General features: G+C 43.3%; 1 protein-coding gene across 5 annotated transcripts in view; it reads left to right on the top strand.

The window, feature by feature from the left end:
• LYN (LYN proto-oncogene, Src family tyrosine kinase) overlaps window positions 1-17,196 on the top strand; it is a 118,090-nt gene that overhangs the window by 51,254 nt on the left and 49,640 nt on the right. The window contains exons 1-8 of one of the 5 annotated variants that reach the window (XM_040972555.1): window positions 170-2,793; window positions 3,309-3,310; window positions 6,721-6,766; window positions 7,467-7,572; window positions 10,922-11,020; window positions 11,154-11,257; window positions 12,641-12,790; window positions 13,984-14,136. In XM_040972555.1, the coding sequence (XP_040828489.1) occupies window positions 2,691-2,793; window positions 3,309-3,310; window positions 6,721-6,766; window positions 7,467-7,572; window positions 10,922-11,020; window positions 11,154-11,257; window positions 12,641-12,790; window positions 13,984-14,136 (763 nt within the window). In that variant the 5' untranslated portion in view covers window positions 170-2,690. Of the gene's footprint in view, window positions 1-169; window positions 2,865-3,308; window positions 3,311-6,720; window positions 6,767-7,466; window positions 7,573-10,921; window positions 11,021-11,153; window positions 11,258-12,640; window positions 12,791-13,983; window positions 14,137-17,196 lie in introns of those variants that run through there. The other 4 variants (XM_040972553.1, XM_040972550.1, XM_040972552.1 and 1 more) reach the window with 4 other exon arrangements.

Below are 17,196 nucleotides of genomic sequence, written 5' to 3'. Positions count from 1 at the left end.
ACTTCCTCCACTGCCCTACAATTCCGGCCCCTTGATTCACTAATTTTTAAATATTTTGACACACTTGTGCTTCCTCTTTTTTTTTTCTTTCTCATTTTGGCTGAAGTACAGGAAATTGCAGACACATGAATCTTCTACTTGCCTCCACGTGCTTTTCTTAAGGTAGAACCTCACCACAGCACCTTAACACTTTGTGGGATTATCCCAGTCACACAGCCCTCGCTGCTCCAGGAACTAATCAAGGTTCCCCCCCTCTTCAGCCTCTTCTCATAGCTGTGCTTCTTCCGCTTTCTCTCTGTAGTTCTAGTATCCAGGCTAGCAGCACACCACGACTTCATCTCAGGCTCTTGTTCCGTGCTCCCCTGTGTTTCATGCATCCAGTGCAACAGAGTGTAACTAAAGAATCAAAGTCACAATTTGATCAGCAAGTCAAAATGAGCCTTCAAATCATGAAACAGTCTGAATTGGCTGTGTGGGAAGACGTCTGTTCGATTTGATCCTTTTCTGCCAGGGTGGGGATGTGCACTGACTCAGGTTTAAGCAAGGCAGATTTCCGTGTGGTTGTAGGTCACTTTCAGAATCAAAAGGATGCCTGGAAATAGTTTACAGACTTGATTATTGATGAAGGCGGCTTGTGATATTCCTGCACTGGGTGTTACCTGCAGATAAGAGGGGCCAATGGTGCAGTTATTAATCATTTTTTTCTTGCCATGGGTCTGAGGCAAAATGCTTACTCCTTGATGTCCTGCAGATGGTTTCTGGGTCACAAGATTTGCTGGCAGATCAGACTCCCTGGGGGGTTATGTACTCACGGCAATAACAGTGTCCCACCTGCCGGTCTCCACTGCCGCTATTCCACTGCAAAGCTATCCTATTAGTTCTATCAGCCGCTGTCTCTTAAGAACAACAGGTTGAGGTGGGCTTCACTTTCTGTTCTTTCCCCTACATGTCTTTAGTGAGAAGGACCCTGAAGACCCAGTCTGGGCATCCTGGCTCCACTCATTCTTTCAAGGACCAATCTTCAAGCTCCTTCTCTAAGCAGTGTCTGCTTTCAGCCCAGAGGCAGTGGGGAAGCTGCCCCAGTCAGCTTCCTTCCCAGGAGGAGCGACCCCAACCCTGCCACCCAGGAAGTGCTGAGGTTGGGATGCTGAGTGTGCTTACTGGTCCCGCTGGAGTGGGCAGAGCTGTGTCCCTCCAGAGGGTCCTTCCGCTGAAGCTTACACAAAGATGTATTCCTTCTGGAGTTCCCGAAGATGGTTCCTGGGTCACAGAGTTTGTTGATGGGTCAGACTATCTGGGGAACTGCCTGAGTGTGTGTGTAGCAGGGGCTGGGGGCGGAGCTGGTATAGTGGGGAACGGTTCTACCACCACAACTTCCCTATTACCCTGTTTCCCCTTGCTCAGCACTACACTTTCTGGATGGATCTACTGGACGTAGCTTTGGAAGTAAAGGAGAAGGCTGTAAAGAAAAAGAACTCCCATGCTGATTTCCAGGCCAACTTTACCAACTGTCTCCCTTTCAGAACTTTTAGCATGTTTTAAAAAAAAAAAAAAGTGCTATTTTGAATCAAAGAAGTACTTGCTTCCCCTTTATTTTGGGAACTGCAGCTTGTGAGTTTCAGAAAGGGGTGTGGCTGCCCTTTAGCAGCCTCAGAGCACAACGAATGAAATGCTAAGTGGATGATGTGGTGTCTGGGCAGAGTGAAGACAAGGGAGGTTTCCTCCAGCCATTCCTCCGGAGAGGTATTGCCTAATACTCTCCACCAAACTTCCAAATGCTGAGGCTAGGCAGTGGTCCCCAAATCCAATGGCACTTCCAAATTACACAGATCATGTTGGGAGCATGGTGCCCCCACTGAATCCCAGAATTTCCTGGAGTGAATCCAAGGAATGCATTCTGTGGGAACCACTGTCCTTGTAGGTTCTACAGAGGGGAATGGAGAGCATAGTAGATTTAGTTTTGTTTTCCATATTCAGATTGGACTCTGAGGCTACAAGGTAAGGCAAAAGCCACACCTAATTCAAACTTTCCAAATCATCTTCTTAGACCCCAGAGTGCTTTGTGTCATGCTTTGCTCAGTCTGCTATTATTGGTTTAGTGATGGAATGAAAGCGCTCAACGATTAGAAGCATATTAGCATGCACTGGTGGGGCTGCCCCCATGAACACAAGCCCCCTCTCACCATGGTGACTATACCTTCCCATTCTGGCCCACCGTCAGGGCTAAGGAATGTCCCATTTGCCTCCAGTTCTGCCACTTCTCCTGGTGTCTTACTGAGCAGCCTAGAGGATTTGATCACATGGTTATTCCTTTCCATCAGGAAGCTTTCCCTGAACACTTACTGTTCCTCTTGCCTGAGTTATATGGCCTTTCTGAGGCCCTGTGCAACCTCTGCCCATGATTCGCCACATTGTACTGTGATTTGAATTCACACATACTCACCAGCACTACAAACTGGTTAGAGAAGGATTTCTGTCTAGCTGATGCTGAGCAGTTTCTCAATAAACATTTGTTAAATGAACAAAGGGATGAAAGAAGGCATGAATGAGTAGCCAAGCAAACCTGATTCTGAGCAGTCTCTATATTGGCATTTATCAATCCATATACGATGAAGAACAAAGTATATTCTTTCACTCTTTTTTGATGGAGAGAGTGTGTGGTCTGAGGCCTGTTCTGGAATGGTAAAACAATGTCATTGCTTTTATATCCAACAGGAAATATGGGATGTATAAAATCAAAAAGGAAAGACAATCTGAATGACGATGGAGTAGATTTGAAGACTCAACCAGTACGTAATACTGACCGAACTATTTATGTGAGAGATCCAACGTCCAATAAACAGCCAAGGCCAGTAAGTAGATTAGTCTCAGGGGAGAATTCCCACAGCAGAATCAAAGCATGGCTGCATGGTGCACACCAGTCTGAAATATATACATGCAAAAATTTATGTTGATTCCTTGGACCTCAAATGATTTCTGATATGCTTTGCAATGTCATCCTTTGAAGATCGTGCAAACATTTTAAGGATAACCAGGCTATTTACTGTGTAATAAGCAGACATTTTGTGATTCTCACATGTGGAGAAAATCCACCTTTTGTATTACCAGTGCAAAGGCCCTGCACTACATCCACATAGATATAGGCTTGTGTAATTTAGGCCACTTATTGAGAATAGCCTGGTTGCCTGGAAGCAAAAGGAATTACAAGGTCTAATTAGAAGCTGAAATAGCTGTTAATATGTCTTTGGCAAAACATCCTTTATCATGTCTTGTCATTTCTTCACTTCAAGACAGTTGATATATTTAAGTTGTCATGATTTATCACAGTGAACTAAAAGATTAAAGAAAAAGTATCTAATTCTACCCCTTAACCTTTACAAAATATTTTCACTAGAATTTTCATTTGATAGACAAAGAGATAGAGGCATAGAAAGAAGGAGGGACACAGAGAGAAAGAGAATATGAACATGCATATCTGTGGGTTCATTTCCCCAGCCACCCACAATGAACTCCAAACAGGGGCCAAAGCAACAGTGTAGAATTGAATCCAGGTCCCCCATGTGGGTGACAGGGATCCAACTGCTGAGCATCACCACTGCATTCCAGGAAACATATTAGCAGGAGACTGGGATCAGGAGGTTGACGTGCATCAACTCAGGCACTCCAGTGCGGATTGTGACATCTTAACTGCTAGGCCAAGCCTGAGCCCCTGCACTAGCAACTTCATTCAGCGCATTTGGGAAATTCTTGGCACTAATACCACATGTTATAGACAGCAGTAACAGTGCTTTAGATAATTGTAATTTTAAATCCATTTTATTTCAGATTTGTACATATATATGCATATATACATACATACAAATACATATCCTCCTATAGCCTAGTGTCATGGAATACTGCAGTTTTCAAGCTAGAAAAAGCTTATTTCATGATAGCTGAAGCGCCTTCACGAAGAATCCCCAAGCACTGTCTTTCTGGTGTAACACATGAAAGCAGCACTTGCAAGGCCAGCATCTCATATTGGAATGCTTCTTTGAGTCCAAGGGGCTCAGATTTCTATCCAGCTGCTAACTTAGGTGCCTGGGAAGACAGTCAGTCATGGTCTGAGTACTTGGGTCCTGGTTACTCATCTGGGAGACCCAGATGGAGTTCCAGGCTCCTGGTTTGACCTGGCTTTAGCATCTGTGGCTATTTGGAGAGTGAAACAGCGTATGGAAGGCCTCTCATTCTTTCACTGTGCCTTTCAAATACATAAATAAATCTTTTAAGTTAAAGACTTGTGTCGTTTTAGTCTGACATGTTTTAAAATGACTTATCATTTTACAAGTGTATTCTGTAATCAGATCCTTCTGCCTGCCCTCCCCCTAGCTTTTCCTCTTTATCTTGCAGGTAGGACATGTTAATCCTGCATTAGGGTCACATGTCGAAGTCACGTGTCTTCACTGAGTTAGTCTTCTTGAAAGGAGATGAAACATCAGTGCATCATGCTATTAAGCTATCGTATGATTCTGGGTAGATGCACAGTATGACTTATATACTCAAAGTGTGTAAGAATATCAGTAACTAACAATTCAGTGACAATGAATGCATAGAATTTTTTTAAGATGTATTTATTTTCATTGGAAAATCGGATGTACAGAGAGAATGAGAGACAGAGAAAAAGATCTTCTGTCCACTGGTTCATTCCCCAAGTGCCTACAATAGCCGGAGCTGAGCCAATCCGAAATGAGGTGCCAGGAGCCTCCTCCTGGTCTCCCATGTGGGTGCAGCATCCCAAGGATTTGGGCTGTCCTTGACTGCTTTGCCAGGCCACAAACAGGAAGCTGGAGGGGAAGTGGAGCAGCTGGGACAGGGATCCACATCCATATGGAATCCCAGCATATGCAAGGCAAAGACCCTAGCCACTAGACTACCTTGCCAGGTTCAAACACATACAATGTAAAGCAAATGTGTCACAAATGCAAAGCTATGTATCGTATAACTGTGATTAATAGAAATTAAAATGAGAGGAAATAGAGTCAAACAGTTTTCTTATAGTTTCAAAGTTCTCATACATGGAATTTTTTTCCTGATATTCTTTGTATCATTTACATATTCTTTAAACCCCAAGTATTTTTTTGTTGTTGTTAGTATTTAACTGATACACCAAGGCATTCTTTATTCAGAAAAGCAAAATGTAGTACAAATGGACACATCCTTTTTTTTTCTCTTGTTCAAAATGATTAGAAATGAAGTTAGAAAGCAAAAATAGTAAACACACCTAAATTCCTTCAGTTCCCTTATCTGTACTGTAAGTATCTTAGTTTATGCTTTCTGTAGTCACAGAAGCCCTTGATTCATGTGCCTGGTAGTTTGACATCATTCCATGGCTACAAATAACACCCTCGGGCCCAGCCAGCTGGCTCTAAACAGGAGTCATGGATTGCTGACAGGGAGCCTGATGAGACAGTGAGGGGAACTTGAAGTGCATTCAATGGCACTCAAGCAAAAGCCAATGTAAGGGGCAAAACTGGAGCAGTGGTATGGAGTCACCCAGATGTGTTCTCGTCGGTTGTCTAGAGGCTGCTATGATATTTATAAATTAAGGGACTTTAATATTAGAAACTGAGTTTGCTGCTTTTAAAATTATTCAACTTCTGCTAATGATTTTCTCTAAATCACTTAAAATAGATTGTCCATCCTAATTATGCACATTTAACTGATTACAAGATCAGTATAAAATTTCCTGGAGTACTGAAGGATGGTATGGAATGAATTGTCCGATCCCACAGTATAGTAATTATCCCCTTTCCCCACCTCTGACGAATTGGAGATAATTAACTTTGACCAGAAATTTAAACTGTGATTTCAGTACAAGTGATCGATGAACTCGCTTTGATCCATGAAGAACAGAAATGTTCCATGGTTTGTGGTGGAGGCCTCTGAAAGTACCTTCTTCAGAGGAGCCTCACTGTGACACTGCAAGAAAGAGGAATTTGAACTAAACAGAATGCAGGTGGATTTCTGTGCCAGCAAGCTCCTGCCAGTAACTTCCACCTCCAGCGATAAGTGGGTGCCGTCTGTGCATACGGCAGAGTCAAGGGCAGCCCAGGAAAACCTGGTGAGACTTGCTCTTAATCACTGGTGACCGAAGTCCTGGCCATTTGTATTCAGGACAAGTCCCAGTCCTAGGCTGGCTTGACACTTGAGCAAGGTCACCAAGGCACAGGCCATGTAAAGTTTCCCTCTCTGTTGTTCCTGGTGTTCAGTCTCCATGGCAGCTGGAATTCATCTTTACGTAATTCTCAGCAGAAATAAGGAAGACACAAAGGGAGAGGCTTTGCCAGAGCCCTTCACAATCTTTCTCTCCCTCCTGCACGGAGGACAGGAACCTGAGAAGTGTAATCCCTGAGCTGGGCCCATCACCACCCACATCGTGTTAGAGTTCGGTTATCAAATAGAAGGAAGAATGAAGCTCAGGCGGGCACTTAGCAGCTGCCTACCTGAGCCCTGTTGCTGCCAACAGAGGTAGCCACTCTCTCAGGAGGAGGGGTCAGCCACCTGAGTTGTCTTGACCAAGCACTGCACTATTTTCTCTCTTAGCTCTCCCTTTTCCTGCTTCAGAAATCAGCAAATCTAAAGCTCATTTGCTACTGCTAAAAAAAAAAAAATCACAGCATGAATGTGCAAGAAAATTGAAACCCACTTTCTTTTTTTTTTCTAACCAATCTTCTCTCGTAGGTTCCAGAGTCTCAGCTTTTACCAGGACAGAGGTTTCAAACTAAAGGTATGTTTTCATAGCAACGCTGTTTTTTTTTCTTGATTGTGAAAACCTCTTACAGTGGTTTCCTTGAGTTTTGTACATACATTTTTGTTGTAGGAACATACAAATAACATAAAATTCACCATCTTAACCGTGTTTGAGCTGCTCAGAGGCAGAAAATACATTCTCACTGTTGTGTAACCATCACCACCCTCCATCTGTTGAACCTTCTCATCTGTCCAAACAAGAACTATGTAGCTGTTGAACACTGACCTCCTATGCCCATACCCAGCCCTGGCCACCTTCTACATCTATGCTGTCTGTGTGAATTTGACCACTATAGGTATCCTGTATAAATGGAATTATACAATATCTTTCTCTCTCTGCCTTATCTCACTTGGTGCAATGACTCTAAGATTCATCTAGTATATAGCATGTATCAGAATTTCATTCTTTTTTAAGGCTGAATGAGATGCCATTGTACACACACACACAGCCCATTGTTCTCCATTCACCCACCCATGGACCCTGGGCTGCTTCCATCTTTGGATACTTGTGAGTAATGCTGCTATGAACACAAGTATCTCGTTTCCTAAATACACAATTAGAAGGAATCACAGTTGTGGGTTTACATGGTTCATTCTTTGTGCCTGTTGAGAGAGTGTGTGAACATGTTTCTGCTGCTGAGTCCTCCAAGATCTTCCCTTGTGTTCTTGCTTTTTAGATCCAGAGGAGCAAGGGGACATTGTGGTAGCCTTATATCCCTACGATGGCATCCACCCGGATGATTTGTCTTTCAAGAAAGGAGAGAAGATGAAAGTGGTGGAGGAGTAAGTGCTCCCAAAGCTGTGTGATGCTTCTTCTCTCAGGCCATTGGGACCTGCAGTCTGTACCTCATTTTGCTTGCAATGGCAGAGTGACAGCCAGACTGTCTGCTTGAGGACAGGTGACCTCCCAGCCCCCAGTGCAGAATGGCTTCTGCCTTGGAGAGAGTAGGGCCAAGACATCTCCCTGAGGAATCTAGCTGAGAGCCTTTCAGCTTTATCTTTGAGGAGTCAATGGGTTTTTGTTTGTTTGTTTGTTTGTTTTTTGTTGTGTTGTTTTGCCTTATACCTTAAGAAATTTGGGTTTGGGGAATGATGTTGTGGCATAGTGGGTAAAGCTGCCAACTGTGTTCCCAGAGTCTCATATGAGTGTCAGTTCAAGTCCCAGATGCTCCATTTCTGGTCCAACTCCCTGCTAATACACCTAGACAAGCAGCAGAAGATGTCTGAAGTGCTTGGGCTTCTGAATCTACATGTGAGACAAGAGGAGGATCCTGGCCCATGGCTAAAGCATGTCCCAGCCCTGGCTATTGAGGCCATTTGAGCAGTAAACTAGTCTCTCCTACTCTCCCTCATCTCTCCTCTCTGTAGCTGCCTTTCAAAAATATTTTTTAAAAAAAAGTTAGGTTCTGAGTTCATTTAAAGATGGTCTCTTCTTACTGTTCTGATATACGGCATTGTTGTTAACTATATTGACTCTAATGTGAAAGCAAACACTGGCTCCCTGTCCATCCTACCCATCTCTGACTTTGTGCTTGTGGCCTGACCTAACCCCATGTCCCAAGCCTCTTCAAGGGCAGCTCCCCTGTTAAGACACTTGAATGTGGTCATTTGTTCCACCTTCTGTGCTGACTCACAGACAGGTGAGCCCTGTCGGATCACATAGGTACAGGGCAATACTAAGAAGAAGGAACTCTAGACTGGCACTTGCCACAGTGGCTGGGACACAGCTTGGGACACCTGCATTCCACATTAGAGCGCCTGGGTTTGAGTCCTGGCTCCACTCTTAATACCAGCTTCTTGATAATTCACACTGTAGGAGGCAGCGGGTGATGATGGTTCAGGAAGTCAGGTCTCCGTCGCCTTCAAGGGAGGCCCACACTAAATTCCCAACGCTTGGCTTTGACCCTGTGTAGCTTTGGCTGTTGTGGGGAGAAGACTTCAGTCTGTGCCTCTGTCTCTGCTTTTCAAATAAACAAAATTAATAGATAAACACTTTAAAAAGCGAAACAGATTCCAGCTACTACTTTTCTACAAGTTTCTATTTTTCAACTAAAAGTTTTCTTTTCTACTAATTTTGCATGGCATTGTATGCTAAGATAGCATGGGTTTAGAATAGGAAGTACTTGGTGTTGGTTTCAGATACCTTTCATCTCTCATAAACAAGGATCCTGTCTGCTTTCAGGCATTCAAAGGATATAGCTGAGATTCACAGGGACCCAGTTCTTTCTCTCTCTCTTACCTGCTCTTTCCAGTGCTGGCCCAGCCTCCTCCTGTCCTGACCTGCTGTCTCGTTGATGCTTGGAGCATAATGATGGGGCTTCCCTGCTTAGAATTGTTTTATGGTTTTCTTTTGTCTCATGGTGTCCATCTGTATGTTTTACTAACAAAGGGGTTAATAGCATATGAGTTATTGATATGAACTCCAGGTTCTTTGCTTTTCTTGTAATATCAAGTGGCAAGAGATCCATGTTCAACTCCTTCAAGGTTTATGAAAAGTGTCTGCTTAAGTGCGGGAAAGATAGCATGGCAGGAAGAGGTTCAGCCCATTGGCTCAATGACAGGAGCAGGGCAGTGGTTTTTACTGGAAGAAGAGACTGTGGAGTTTTCCCTTTGGCACCTAGCACTTTGATCTGCACTGACTCAGAGTGCTGACTTCGTTCCCTGATTACAAGGACACTTCACTTTGGACCTGCCTTGGTGTTCTGCCCAGGCACTGTTGTTTGGGTTTTACTTTTGTTTTGTACACAACACATTCAAAATGGTGGTATTGCTACCACCACATCAGGAAGGGTAAACTGGGCTATTCTGCAAAAGCCCATAGGTCAGGGATCCTTACCAAGGAAACTGGGTTTTTCATTGTTACTGTTGTTGTTTTAATATATTTATTCGTATTGGAAAGTCAGATATACAGAGAGAAGGAGAGACAGAAACGATCTTCTGTCCACTGGTTCACTCCCCAAGTGGCCACAATGGCCAGAGCTGTGCCAATCCAAAGCTAGGATTCAGGAGCTTCTTCCAGGTCTCCCACATGGATGCATGGTCCCAAGGCTTTGGGCCATCCTCTAGTGCTTTCCCAGGCCACAAGCAGGGAGCTGAATGGGAAATGGGACAGCTGGGACAGGAACCAGCACTCACGTGGGATCCCAGCACATGCAAGGCGAGGACGTTAGCCACTAGGCTACCTTGCTGAGCTCAGCAGTGGGTCTTTTGGCCAAAGGATTTGGATGCTCTTTGCCTTGTAGTGGTTTGGAGCTGGATGTGGATCCATGTCAAGTGGGGACAGCTTGTCTCGATCGCGTCTCACTATGGCCTATCATGCCCTTCACGGCCATTTCTGAATGGAAATTAGCTCTGTGAGAGAAAGTACAAATGCTTTGCTTCTGCAAGAGGAGAGCATTTTTACCAGTCCTTATTACCATGACCCACGCAGCATGTCTAGGTTTGGAGAGGGAAGCAACATGCAATCGAGAAAATAAGAAATGAGACAGACACAAGATGAAGATGATAAAAGTGGGTGGCAGAGGAAAGCCCCCTTTCTCTAAGAGAGGGAGGTCAACCCAGAAAACTCTCTGCCTCAGCCTCTTATTGGGAAATCAAATTACAGGATTTGGGTGGTACAAATATTGATAGTCATGCCTTATATTCACATTAATCAGACAATGTTTGATAATAAGGAGGCAACAAGGTGACCCAAGTACAGGTTAGTTCTGTGGCCTTGGACCACTGCGCATGTGGATGCTTTCCCACAGGCCTCAACCTTGGTCTTGAACTTTTGTCCACCTGTAGGCCATTGCCCTCAGACTTCAACCTTAAGCTCTGGCACCAGCAGTCTGTGAATTCAAGACTTAGTGTGCCCTGCCCTTCTTTATAAAGTGAAGCCTTTTTTTTTTTTTTTCCAAACTGGTTGTGGCACTTTTTTCTATAGCACAGAACACAATGACCCACATTTGTATCCTCAAGCTGTTTTCCTTTGCTCTAGCCTCCAAATATCTTTATTTCATCAAGAAATGTGAATTGTTCTCCTGGATTGGGGTTGCAGGGATGTTGCTCATCCACCTTCAGCAAACACCTCAAGAAAATTGCTGTTTTAATTCTTAGCGATAAATACAATTGATGTGCATTTCTCTTGTAGGCATGGAGAATGGTGGAAAGCTAAGTCACTTTCCACAAAGAGGGAAGGCTTCATCCCCAGCAACTATGTAGCCAAAGTCAACACCTTGGAGACAGAAGAGTGAGTGCTTGCATGTTATTCTCTTGCTTGGTGGTGTTCCCTGTGTTGGATTTCTTGTTGCTGTTCTTCATCGCGCTCCTTCCGCTCCTTCCGTGACTCATGCTACCCATGTAATATGAAAATGTCTCCGCAGGTGGTTTTTCAAGGATATAACCAGGAAAGATGCCGAGCGACAACTCCTGGCACCAGGGAATAGCGCCGGAGCCTTCCTTATCAGAGAAAGTGAAACACTGAAAGGTAGGAAGTGGTTGAAGGTCACTTGGAAGACACTATTTAGAAAACTATTTTCAGATGCTACTTAGAACTACTGAAAAAAACCCAGAAGGATATAATATATTCTGATTGTGAATGTTTTGAAAAAGTTTTTTGTTTATTTTTATTTATGAGATTTACAGAGAGAAGGAGCTATAGAGAAGTCTTTCATCCACTGGTTTGCTTCCCAGATGGACACACAGGCCAGAGCTGAGCTAATCCACAACTGGGAGCCAGGAGCTTCTTCAGGTCTTTCCTGTGGGTACAGGACCCCCAGGACTTGAGTTATCCTCTGCTGCTTTCCCAAGCAACAAGCAGAAAGCTGGATTGGAAGTAGAGCAACCAGGGCACCAACTGGCATCCATATGGGATACTGGCAGTGCAGATGAAGAATCAGCTTGCTATACCACCGTGCCAGTCCTGGTTGCGAATGTTTTATAATCTGATCACTAACATACAACTCAAATGATCATTTTTTCCACTCTAAGTAATACAGAAAACAGGCATAATTAAATTATGGCCAGTTCTTATGCCATATTTTTGCTGAACTTTTTGTATTATTGTCAGAATAAATCCTGAAATTTTAACAGAGAAAAAAAATCAAAGTAATTTCTCAAGTCAACTAAATAATTATTGAAAGGGATGGAGGTAGCCAGGCCTTGTGGTGTAGCAGGTTGCACAGCTGCTGCTGATGCCCGCACCCTGGATCAGAGTTCCCATTCTACTTCAGATCAAGCTTCCTACTATTGCATCTTAGAGGGTACAGGTGAAGGCCCAAGTTCTTAAATCCCTGCAGTGCAGGGGAGCTCCAGACAAAGTCCCAGGCTCCTGGCTTCGGCCTAGCTCAGCTGTGGCTGCTGTGGGCATTTGCAAAGTGAATCAGAAAAATGAAGGCTTGTCTCTCTGCTTTTTGATTAGATGGAAATAACAATGCAACAAAATCATTATTAAGAAGGACACAGCAACTTGGTCAACTGCTCAGTAAATAAAATGCTAGCCTCATTTGACAAGTAGAATTTTTATAGAACTGTTAGAACTGTGTGTTATATACAAGCTTAATTTATACTTTGTATATATTATAGCAAAATGTGTAATACAGTGCTATAAGATAGTACATAGAAAGTGGAATCAAAAGATAAGTTTATTTGGATACAAAAGTTTTTAAAATTCATATATACCAAGAATCTTCAAAAAATTCATTGAAATATAACTACATGGGTTTGAAGATTTTTTTGTTCCCAAGTAGTCCATCTTTCAGTTCCATCTGCCACATGTGCAATTTGCCACAAATTTTATGAATTAATTGTGTGTAAGGGTGATCTCATTTGTGAAATGTCCACACACCTTACTTGTTCATTTTCCCCATAGGAAGCTTCTCCTTGTCTGTCAGGGACTACGACCCTGTGAATGGCGATGTGATCAAGCACTACAAGATTAGAAGTCTGGACAATGGGGGCTATTACATCTCCCCACGAATCACCTTCCCCTGCATTAGTGACATGATCAAACATTACCAGAGTAAGTAAATGCGAAAAGCTAGAGAACACAGCATGTTTACAATGACCTTATTTTTATGTTGAAATGTTTTGTGTATTGTTATCTTTTGGATAAAATTGTCTTGTCATATTGTTCAGTTGTTTCTCAATAATCTGTAATTATATATGCAAATAGTTCTCCACTTTCCATGGGGTTGTGTCCCAATCAATCCATTGTGAAACTATCATAAATTGAAAGTGCTTTTAATACATTTGACATACCAAATACCGCAGTTCAACGCAGCTTACTTCAAGGACATTGGCTTAGGACACAATATAATAAGGTGTTGAGTAGCTCATGTAATTCACTAGAGGTAATAGAATGGAACTAGGGGTACAGTTTTGTGCTATTCTAAATTTAAAAAAATTTTTTTTCAAGACAAATCATTTTAAGTCATTAAAAGGAAGAGTTGACATTTGTAATTATTCCAGCCCTTCCTACATCATCCATGTTGTTTGTCATTCACTGTTCCACACTTAGCAAGAGAAGTTATATACACACATATGTAAGAACACACATACATATATATAATTTTTACTGTGCCCAAATATCTGGACTAGGAGTGCAAATTTGCAAATCTGTGTCTTTGTGTACAATGGTATTATGTGTGCACAAAAGCAACACATACTCTTCATAAAGGAAAACAGAAGTAACAGCACTCCCCCCACTGCTAAAATAATTCAAAGTCGTTGATCAGTGTTCTTGATATCAGCTGTTACATTCCAGTGCTGCCAAGCCTGTACCCATGACCTTGAGGTTTGCTCCTTAGTGAGTGAAGTCAGGTGCACCACCTGTTGTCACCTCTTCTTTTCAACACCTGCTTTAAAGGAATGTACAGGTTAGGTGCCAGTATGTGGAGGCAGCATGCCTCCAGTTTTATGCAATTCCTCTCCCTCTATCATCCCTATTCATTTATCTATTTGGCATTTGTGTTGAGATCATGCAGTGCAGTGTAGTGCTGTGGACATATAATTTGCTAAGTGTGCCAGCCCATGTTTCAAATTGTATTTTTCAAAGTCCTGTTTGTGCAAAGCACACAATCCCATCAGTGTTTTAGATTCTTAGACTGTGCCAAATTGGACATCCTAGGATTAAGAGTTTAACTTCTTCGGACAGAAGGCTACTAAAAACCAAGACTCTGCATTTCGTAACTGTCATTTTCCTTTTAAATTCAGAGCAGTCCGATGGCTTATGCAGAAGGTTGGAGAAGGCGTGCATTAGTCCCAAACCACAAAAGCCTTGGGATAAAGATGCCTGGGAGATCCCGCGAGAGTCCATCAAGCTGGTGAAAAGGCTTGGCGCTGGACAGTTCGGGGAGGTCTGGATGGGTGAGTGCATGACTCTGGGGTCAGTATCCGCAACAGAGGCCAGTGTCTCAGGGACCTCATCTCGTTTGCTTCATCTGCCCATCAGGGGTGACTGACCTGCAAAGTCTTTTTGTTTTGACTTCACTGTTTCTTGTAACATAGCAGTTCTCTTAATGTTTTCAAGGAGCAGAGCAATGGGAGCTTAGCCCAAGAGTTTTCTCAGTCATGATTTGCTCAGCATCTGAATCTCTGGGCACACATTTTAAGTGGAAACTTGCTTTTGTTTCAGAGAAAGGTGCACCTAGGTTTGGGACCTACTGGTTCAGTTGGAAATCCTAAACTTCTAACAAAATGAGGATTGCCAATAAAGTTTCCAAAGCTACTTGGCGGACTATCAGAGCGTGCACCCAAGTGATCTCCTCTCAAGGGATCCTTTATGTCCAAAGTTGTGCAGTCAATCTAAGTTGCCTTATGAAAGCAATATGAAAACAAAGCAGATGTTCTTTATGTTTTTTCACATACTCTTTATGGCTCTAATGGAAAACGCAGCTCCTGTGGGGAAAGCGTGTGAAATCACTCACATATGATGGCCACTTCGTTAGTGTCAGCTCTGCATCATTGGGCATGAATGTGATTTCTTAATGCAATGAGCAGCTGGATTTTTCTGAGCAGGAACTGGGTGTGTCCAGCTGGGGTCAGGCCCACTTTGAGCAGCGCTCAAGTGAGGCACATACTTGTCCAGTGTATAACTGATTCTGACCAACCCACCAGTCATTGTGAACATATGTTTCAAATTCAAGTACTTTGCAGTTATGTGGTCTCACATTGTCCTTTTGCGTGGCATATTTCAAAACCCGACTGTGGTGTCTATAAGGGATTCAATTTCCTTTCCTGTTAGCACATGTGTGAGCATGAAACACTACTGGTGGGCATTTAGGCTAGCAGTTAGGAACCCCAGCTAAGACCTTGTCCTGTATTGGTGCATCTGGGTTTAACGATCAGCAGTGGCTCCTGACTCCAGCTTCCTGCTAACGCAAACGCTAGAAGGCAGCAGTGATGGCTCAAGGTACTGAGTTTCTGATCAGCTATGTGGGAGATCCGGATTGAGCTCCCAGCATGTAGCTTTGACCTGGCCATGTAGCTTAAACGCGGCCATGGAGTGCTTCTGAAGCGTGAACCAGCAGAAGGCAAGCCTTGTTTCTCTCTTCTTGCTCTTAAAAAAAAGAAAAAAGAGAGAGAGAGAGAAAAGGATAGATAGAAAGACAAAGAAAGATGCCATACCATCATCCAACAACTCTTGGATAACTGCCGTGTTCGTTTCTGCCTCTTGAATGGCTTCTCTAACTGCCTCATGAAAGTGGAATCATTCCACATTTGCTTTGTTTGCATTTGGCTTGTTTCAGCAAGCATAAAGTTTTCAAGGCTCATCTAGACTATGGGATATATCAAAAATCCATTCTTCATGTCTGAGTAATATTCCATGATATGGCTAATGGATAGTCTGGTTGCTTCTATATTTTGGCTCTTGTGAATAACACTGCTTTATTGTTCCCCTTCAAGATATTTACATTAGTTTCTTAATATTTATTATTTTCAAACCCATAGAATAGGGCAGGAAAATTAGCAAATGGTCAGGCTTCACCCAGACTGACCATTTGCCGATATTTTATTCTATTGACTTCATCCTTTGTATCTACACATACTTGTTGCAGAAGTGACAGAACTCCTGCAGTGTAACTCTTAGTTGCTGAATGTTTCTGTCTCCAAGAGCGAAGTCATTATCTTACACCATGCAAGAGCCATCATTCTGAGGAACTGAACACTGGCACACACCATTACCTCGAACAGAGGTCATATTTGAATTTCATCCAATTGCCCCAATGATGTCCTTGTGGTTTTTTCCACTGCCTGATCACGTACATGACACATCTCAGTCACCTTTGATCTCCAACAGTCATTTGTTTTGTGGCCTGTCCCACCACTGGGATTTTTCCAAAGTTTCTGTGATGTTGCTCAGATTGTGCCATTGACCAGGTTGTCTAAGGAACTACATGATTCTTTGCTTTCTGTACACCCCTTGAGAGTCACTCAATGGCAGTTGGTTCCATTCCTGCAGGTGTTGGTTCCATTCCTGCAGGTGTTTGAATTTTTTTTAAGGTTTTATTTTTATTACAAAGTCAGATATACAGAGAGGAGGAGAGACAGAGAGGAAGATCTTCCGTCCAATGGTTCACTCCCCAAGTGAGCCGCAACAGCCGGTGCTGCGCCAATCCGAAGCCAGGAACCAGAAACCTCTTTTGGGTCTCCCACGGGGGTGCAGGGTCCCAAGGCTTTGGGCCATCCTAAATGGCTTTCCCAGGCCACAAGCAGGGAGCTGAATGGGAAGTGGAGCTGCAGGGATTAGAACCGGCACCCATCTGGGATCCTGGCATGTTCATGGCAAGGATTTTAGCTGCTAGGCCAAGGCGCTGGGCCCCAGATGTTTGATTTTTAAAGGGAATCACCAGACTCCTCTATTTTACACACTTTCATCGTTAACAAAGAATCTGTGGGAAAATTATTGAAGACAGTATGAAGAGAGCTTTCCCCAGATGGCTTTGGCGTGAACTACTGGTCATGAATTCTCTTCCTCTTTAGAATCCATAGCTTCTGCAGAAAACTGCAGTGCTTCCTGTGCCTGTACACTCCCTAATCTGGTCTGCTTGCTACACAGGCCAGACTTCTGCCTTCTCTCCCTGGCCTTCCCTTTCAGGCCCTGTATCTTTGCTGGAAGGCTCATGCTTTAGATTTTTGTGTCCAATCGAGTGTTCTTTGCTTTACCATGCCATGAGTGGGAGGAAGCGGTGGGTGTAGAGGGGTAGGAAGAGGAGGGGACAAGGAGACCAGAGAGTGCACCAGCTATACAACCCTGCCCTGCCTGCATTTTCATGGATTTTCTCATGTGCCTTTCACATTGGCATTCTTCTTATCATTTGATAGATGAGAATGCTGAAAATCTGATTAACAGCCTGGCCAATTTTATTCAAAACAGTGAGAGCTAGGCTGCTGCTGCTGCTTTTTAAAAATTTATTTATTTATTTG

This window comes from Ochotona curzoniae, unplaced genomic scaffold (assembly GCF_017591425.1).
Source record: "Ochotona curzoniae isolate NIBS_2020 unplaced genomic scaffold, NIBS_Ocur_1.0 contig_2318, whole genome shotgun sequence".
NCBI classification, from domain to species: domain Eukaryota; kingdom Metazoa; phylum Chordata; class Mammalia; order Lagomorpha; family Ochotonidae; genus Ochotona; species Ochotona curzoniae.
Note: the sequence above shows the minus strand (reverse complement) of the source record. Positions and strands in the feature narration are given on the sequence as shown.